The 8,093-nt window shown below is 40.6% G+C and overlaps 1 protein-coding gene across 1 annotated transcript; it reads right to left on the reverse strand.

The window, feature by feature from the left end:
• Positions 1-844: 844 nt before the first annotated feature.
• Positions 845-7,110, reverse strand: LOC141804372 (actin-related protein 2/3 complex subunit 5-like). Its single transcript, XM_074688759.1, has 4 exons — positions 6,870-7,110; positions 4,326-4,398; positions 1,916-2,092; positions 845-1,471 (listed from the first exon to the last, which is right to left on the reverse strand). The coding sequence occupies exons 1-4, from the start codon at positions 7,007-7,009 to the stop codon at positions 1,409-1,411; spliced, it is 453 nt and encodes a 150-aa protein (XP_074544860.1). The 5' UTR covers positions 7,010-7,110; the 3' UTR covers positions 845-1,408.
• Between the last annotated feature and the right edge of the window lie 983 nt (positions 7,111-8,093).

Raw genomic sequence — 8,093 nt, forward strand, 5'->3', positions numbered from 1 at the left:
TAACTTAAATAATAGAGCCAAAAAAGTAGAAAAAAATAATAATCCTGACATTTCAGTCCTCTGATGTTCTCAAAAGGTGAGAAATAAGGCCAAGAGAAAGACGGGGACTGAGGCTGTGGAGGACAGGTACGGGACAGATCAGTTCATCAAACATGACTCTTTTTAGGGTTTGAAGTGGAAACCAATTCACATGAGTATCCCGATTTTTTGTTTCACAATTTTTTGATCATGATTTCTGTTTTTTTGTTTCCAGGTGTAAATCTTTTGTTTTAGTCTTTGCTTATAGCTGGGTTTGAATAAAGTTACCGCTGTTCTCCAGCAGAGGGCAAAATGCTTCCTCCAAATCTCTAGTGACCCTGAATGAATCCTCAACACTAACTCATGGGATGAGAATTTTTTTGAAAAATATGGCTCCTGATAAAGTCTGTAGACATCATCATCATCATCTTCATCATGCCACTGTTTCACATGGTCTGGAGTTGGAGCAGCAAACTAAAAATCAGAAAAATTAAAAACAGAGGAATGTGATTTAAACTGAAATGACACCACAAAAACCCTCAAAGAATCAGGAGAGGTGAGAAAAGCAAATCCTCCCAGCCCTAATTCTTTATCTGAATTGTTGGATGGAGTTTAATTCATGGCACGCATCAGACTGAGGGACATTAAGAGCTGGAGGGTTCTGGATGGTTCTGGGTGATCTGTGTTTGTTGTATGTCTTTAAAGTCTATGTACTCTGCCGTACATTAAAGGTTTTCTACAGTGAAGCCTCTCTGACTGATGTCAAAGGTTTCTGCCTCCACTGATGGATCAGAACTGAGACTGTAGCACAAAGACAGGAGAGCCATCAGGTTCAGCACTTTATTTGTCAGATTTATAAAAAACAGAAGCAGCCCCACACAGCAGAGTAACCATGGAAGTAGAAAACAAACAGTAAGAATGATCAGGAACAGAGATATCCCAGCATTCACTGAGAAACACAGGGTCAGCCTCCACCTGAAAGAAATCCCTTCCATTTCTGTCAGGACAGAGAAGCTTCAGAGGAGGAGGAGGAGGAGGAGGAGGAGGAAGAGGAGGTGTCACAGGAGCCAGCAGAGGCATCAGAGCAGCCGTCTGAAAGAGCACAGAGCTGCTTTAGAGAGGGAAGGTGTTTGGGTGAAGCGTGTGTGTGTCCTCTCTGCGGCTGGCAGACAGAGGCAGCGTGGGGTGCCAGCACCCCTCTGACTGACTGCCAGCTCCTCCAAATCCCCCAGCTCAGAGCCTGAGAGCAGAAAGACAGAGGAAAGACCCAGCTCCAGTATAAAAATAAAAAGAGAAGAAGAAGAGGCTCGGCTCTGCGCTCAGCTCTGATGATCCAGTGTCCATCAGACTCCTATCTGGGACCAGGCGAACTCTTTGGGAAGTGGGACCATCACACCGTCTTCCTGGCGGTCAGGGCTCGGACTATAGATCCCACTCCTCCTGCAGCCAGGGCCTGAGGACACACAAGGGTGGTCAGAAAACATCAGATCTGATGGACGAAGGAAAACAAGAGGCTCTTAAAGGGACAGAGCAGGATTTCTGTTGGCTGCACCACGAGGAGCCATCAGAGACCAGAGACTGGGTGAGTCTGAACAGAGTCACCCTCAGTTTTTCTGACATTCATAAGTTCATGTGGAAAGCCCTGACTCTTAGTGAGGCATGTGTTAGCTTTGGAGAGCAGATCTACTCTTCTTTGGCGACGAGGTAAAGTATTTGAAGTTACATGGAGCTCTTAGTTTATAGGTGACATCTATCAAACACACTCCCCCTCTGAAACATGTGACTGCAATCATGAGGCAGTGACGCTGAGGAGCTGAACCAGACTTTAACAACCTGTCTAACACCACATGGTGACATCTGTCCAGTCATCAGACAGCACCCGGTCTGGACGCGGTACCTTTTCATGCCACTGCAGCAGCACGGCGCTGCTGTTGTCGGACGGTTTCTCGAAGCCTCTGTAGATGTATTTCATGAGCAGGTCCACTCCAGCTCTGTCCAGAGAGCCCACGGCTTTCTCGATGTCGCTGCTCTTAAAGCTGCTCAGCACCCGCACCACCAGCAGCTCCGCTCGCTCCTAAACACACACACACACACACACACAACCCGACCAATGCAGAGACAGAAGTTACTGACTGTGACTGAAGCTCCAACAGATAAAAAGCCTTCTTCAGTTTTAATCTGGATGATTTACTAATACAGCTGATGAAAATCAGAAAACCAAAATCTCAAATTATTAAAATATTTCTCATGATCAATCTAAAACTGTTTTAAAGACAGAAATGTTTGATTTAAAGTGATATTCCGGGATGGAACAAGTTGGGTCCAATCACAAGGTTTAGGGCAGAAATTACCCCTACAGCAGTGATTTAGTGCAGCAGAAGCCCAGAGCGCTCGCACCAAACACCCCCTCCCTGCTCCTCTGCCGGTTTCCTCTGCACTCAGACGGGGCCATTACTTTACTTGACCAAAAACACAAATAAACGGACTCCCACTGAAAAAATCGGGTATGGGTCTGCATTCACGCTTTATTTAGAGAATTTTCAGCGCGTTACTTTCACACTTAAACACCGCTAAAGAAGGCTCTAGTTCTCATCGTGTCATAAAACGTCGCTAACTCTGCTGCAGAGCCACAGCTGGCTACGAGCCGCTCGCCGCTTAGTGTATCAGTCTGCTCGCGCAGCGTGCCAAATATAAACAAACGCAGGTAGTCTGCCAGGACGAAGAGACACAATCAGGGTATATGCTGAAATCCTGAGGTTGATTTCAATACCTTTTTAAGACTTTTTTAAAAAACCTTTCAAAAAGTTTAATGACTTTATTGCAAATTTAAGTTGTTGTTGGCAACCCCTCTTTCACAGTTATAGTTTGCACTTTTACAGGAGTTTTGTAAGCTGATAAGGAATAAAGCTTGAAAGAATAAATGAAACTAAAGGCAGGTTTATCGACACTCCCACAACAAGAAACAGGAGTTATTTAAGGCCAACTTGCTAAAAAAAAGAAAAAAAAAGAAAAATAATTTCATCATTTTCAAAATTTTGGACATGTGCCTGAGATTGTGTGAATTGCTTTAATGTTGTATTTAATTTCTCTTTTTAAAACTTGTAGCAACATTAATTCATAGCTGGTGTATATACTTCTCACAGTATTTATTGCTGTATCGTATTGTAACTAGAGTCTTAGTGTTTATTTTAATTTATTTTATTCATTTTTGTATTTTTCTATTGACTCCATCAATTTCAGCTGTTAACACAACAATTTCCCAGTTTTGGATCAATAAAGTAACTCTATTCTACTCTATTCTATTTTATAACTTTATCAGCTGAATGTTTAACGTCCCAATCAGGGGACAAGGGGGAAATAAGTACTCATGGATATTGTTGGAGTCAAAGCTTAAATACCTATAAAATTTAATACCTCATTAAACCACAGTTAAGACTTTTTAAGATTTTTTAAGGGCCTTAATTTTCACAAAATTGATTTATCAACTTTTAATACTTTTTAAGACCCAGCGGACACCCTGACAATGAGAACTAGAGCCTTATTTAGCGGTGTTTTGTGTGAAAGTAAAGCGCTGAAAATTCTCTAAATAAAGCGTGAATGCAGACCGATATCAGATTTTTTCAGTGGGAGTCTGTTTATTTGTGTTTTTGGTCAAGTAAAATATGGCCCCGTCTGAGTGCAGAGGAAACCAGCAGAGGAGCAGGGAGGGGGTGTTTGGTGCGTGCGCCCTGGGCTTCTGCTGCACTAAATCACTGCTGTAGGGGTAATTTCTGCCCTAAACCTTGTGATAGGACCCAACTTGTTCCATCCTGGAATATCACTTTAAAGTGAGAGCATCCAGTCTCAAGCAGAAACCCAGGGTTGTGACTGGAGACGTATCAGACTGTTCAAGCACAGTTTCATCTGAAACTCACCGACACAGACTGGCCTTCCACCTCACGAGTACTGGGATCAAAAACTCTGATGTGTTTCTGAATGGCTTTATCATTTTCCTGCTCAAAAATCTCACAGTGAAATAAAGAAGTGATACTGTCACACATCCTGCTGTATGACAGTGACTGACGGTCCTTATGACCACAGGTCTAAGCTCTGTTTCACTACTGTAAAATACAGCCCACAGGTGACTGAATCCAGCCCTGCCTCTGCTTCCTTCACCTGAGCTCTATAAATTTTTTCTCATCCCTTTCATCCTCTGTGGTTCGGACGTGTGAGTTACTCCATGTTCTACGGTGAAATTTGACCCACATGACAAACCCAAGGTGAAGGAGATCACCCTGAGGAGAATGAGTGCACAAACAGACAGATACCTTTGTATTCTGGCTCTTGGTGTTGATGGGGGGATTCTTCAGCACTGCTTGGAGGGCTGCGTTCATGTTCCCCTTGGAAACAGGAGTCAAGGTCCAAACAGTTCCACAGTACTCACAAACACACAGGTACATGTACAGGTACAGGTACAGGTAGAGGTCTTTTCTGATTCAGATTATTAAAACTTGAAGGATGAGCCACAGCTCAGTCATTCCTCATAGAGACAGAAGTCACAAACACTGAGTCCACCTGTGATCCAGTCACCCGCAAACCTGCAGAGGAAACCAGGTCAAAACTGGGCCTATAACCTTTTTTGTGTCATTTAGGTACCACTGATTCCAGGGTAAAAGGCCATGTCCACACATGGCGAGTATTTTCAAAAACACTGGAGCTTATCTCTCTGGTGCGTCTTTTCCTTCCTTTTTTTTTCTTTTTCGTAGATTCACGCGTTGCATGTTGGGTATTTATAGCCGTGGCAAGGCTACGAAGGATACACCAGTGTATCCTTGGTCAATTAGCCACATGCTAACCAAACGGAGGACATATGCATTGGAACAGCACTTAGGCAGCATCTGATGATGTGGATGCCTGCCCATGCCCACCCGCCGCCCACATCAGACCAAGGCAAGGTACCTGGGCTTTGGGAAACAGCCACAGTCACAGCAGTTACACTAACATCCCTGTTTGTTAAAGTGTGTAGATACTCCAGGACAGTCTTCAATGCAAAGGGGGACTATGTCTTCACAAACAAACTTCACTTCTCTGGTTTGTCGTTTGCTGGCTAAGTACATATTTTGAATGAGTGTTTGGTGAGTACATTGCTCTGTTTCCAACAGGTTCCTTTTTCAGGGTATATGTTAAAATCCTGAGGTTGATTTCAATACCTTTTTAAGACTTTTTAAAAAACCTTTAAAAAAGTTTTAAGACTTTATCGCAACTTTCAGTTGTTGTTGGCATCCACTTTTTAACAGTTGTAGTTTACATTTTTACATAAATGATGTAAGCTAAGGAGGAATAAAGCTTGAAAGAACAAATGAAACTAAAGGCAAGTTTATCGACACTCCCACAACAAGAAACAGGAGTTATTTAAGGCCAACTTGCTAAAGAAAACGAGAAATTATTTAATCAAATCAAATCAATTTTACAATTTAGGACATGTGCCGGAGATTGTGTGATTTGCTTTAATGTTGTATTTAATTTCTGTTTATAAAACTAGAAATGACGTTAATTTATAGCTGGTGTTTATACCGCTCACAATCCTTATTGTTGTATTTTATTGTAACTAGAGTCTTTATGTATTTTTTTCATTTATTCTTTTTTATTTTTGTATTTTTCTACTGACTCCATTGATTTCTGCTGATAACACAACAATTTTCCAGTGTGGGATCAATAAAGTAACTCTATTCTTTTCTACTCTATTCTATTTTAGAACTTTATCTGCCAAATGTTTAACGTCCCAATCAGGGGACAGTTGCAAGGAGGAAAATAAATTTTCATGGATTATTTTGGGTCAAAGCTTGAATACCTATGAAACTTAATACCTCATAAAACCACAATTAAGACTTTTTAATACTTTTTAAGGCCCTTAATTTTCCCAAAATTGATTTATCAACTTTTAATACTTTTAAAGACCCCGCGGACACCCTGTTTTTAACCCTCTTTTTTCTTTACATTTCTTTTTCCATATGATGCATCTTCTCACTGAAAACAAGTTTACCAAAAACACAGCCTGGTTTCCAGATACCTGGGTGTTTGTGGAATCACTGGATGTAATTTAGTGTATTCATCCTAAAGCAGAGGACAAATTCAGAGCTTGTCTACACATCTGTCAGACCTGCCTGCTGTGTATCTGGACCCTAGGTCAGCGAGTAGAAGAGGCCCAGTATAAAACGGTACAGACTGGGAAAATCTAGGTTTAGAGGTTCTGGATCAGGATGTGGTCCAGTGTGATCTATCTGTGTCTTATAATGAATGAAGTTTATATCACTTCTATCATCTACAACGGATCTTCAAAACTCCGAGCAGCCTGTTTTCTGAGCCTCCTCCCCCTGAACTGAATGTCAGCTGCTAACTCAAGCCACGTCCTGTCAAACTGACGTTTAACGCCAACTTCAGCTCAAATAAAGTCAAACCAATTGAAACGAATTTATAATTGAACTTTCTTTAAAAACATCTGATCTCCTGGGTTTTGTTCAAACTCAAACTGAAGAGATGTGTTCGTGAGGAGCGACCACACCTTAGAGACCTGACACCCGGAAACCAGAGGCTGACTGCGGAAATCTCCTGCAGACTGCTCACACACAACCAACATGCTGTTTAAACATCTACATTAAAACTCTTTGTTAATTTTCTGTATAAGGTCTAAATAAAGTGCAAAACAGTAACCTGGCTGAATGCTTTTCCTGTTCTGCAATATTTAGAGCATTTAAGCGGAGCTGGCCTTAGAGGAGACTTTAGTTTTTCTCAGTGTCTGAGCTTTAAAAACGGTCAGTGCACAGTTGTTTTACTGATTGACTGATGTGGATAAAGTCAAAGCAGAAGGATATTGTCTGAGCAGGGAGTCCACCTCAGCCTCGTCCGGACCGCTCTGGTTCTCTCCTCCCTCATCTTCGTCCACGAACTTGTTCTCGTCGTATTCATCCACGTCCACTCTCCTGAAGCGGGCAGAGTCCGTGTTTTTAGACATGTTACCGCAGACACAAAGATTATCCCTCCGAGTGATGAATAAAAAAAAAAACTCCGTCCACAGTCCACGACACTTCCGCACTTCTACAATTCCGCTTTTTCTTCTTCTTCTACGGATGCACTCATCAACGAGCGCCACCCATCGGACCGGCGGACGAAAAAAAAAAGGCTTCACACCTTGTGTAGGTACCTACACAAGGTGTGAAGCCTTTTTTTTTTTTTAATTAGTGAACTGTACAGATATGCATGTGGTATATATACAAGAAAAACAGACATTTTATTTCGAAATCTATCATGAATACAAAAGATGAGTAACATTAAAAAAAAGAAAAGAAAAGGAACAAAAACAAAAAACAAATTTAAAAAAATAAAATAAAATAACCCAAGTCAGACAAAACCAAGAATACAAAACTAGTACAAAACATGGCAAACACAATCTATCACATCATTGCATTATAGAGGTATATTAAGTTATCATATTGTCATATATATTACATAATTCTATTGATTTTTTGTTTGTTAACTGTCTTAATGACTGCATACAGATCCTGATCTCGGCAAGTAGTTGTATGAATTATGGTTTGGAACTGGAGAATTTTCCTTGTGGATGTGGCATTTACCAAAAAGAATAAACATGTTCACTATTTTCTCTACTTTTTTTGAGTGGTTATAAAGTATTATTTTGTTTTCTGTCCTAAGGCTGATTGTTATTGAAAGTTTTTGCTAAAGGTAGGTTTCTGTTTCTATCCATAATTTGTTAGTTACTGGGCATGTAAAGAAAAGGTGGATAATGTTTTCGAAGTTTTGACAAAAGCCGTATTTGGAGTTCGAGTCAGAAAATTTGGAAAGAGCTTCGTTTGTTGGGTAATATCTGTGTAGAATTTTGAAGTGAGTTTCTCTTATTTTATTATCAGTACAATATTGAAATGGCGCAGTCCAGGTACTTTTCCAGTTAGTATTTGAAAATTGTGAGTTCCATAGAGATTTGCATTTCAGTTGACAATTTTTTTTTAATGGCTTCTCTTATTATTTCATTACTACATTTTCTTTCCAATAGGTTTATTCCATTCACACAGTTCATCAAA

This window comes from Halichoeres trimaculatus, unplaced genomic scaffold (assembly GCF_033239565.1).
Source record: "Halichoeres trimaculatus isolate MK-OKI-2021-1 unplaced genomic scaffold, fHalTri1.1 fHalTri1_scaffold_15, whole genome shotgun sequence".
NCBI classification, from domain to species: Eukaryota; Metazoa; Chordata; class Actinopteri; order Labriformes; family Labridae; genus Halichoeres; species Halichoeres trimaculatus.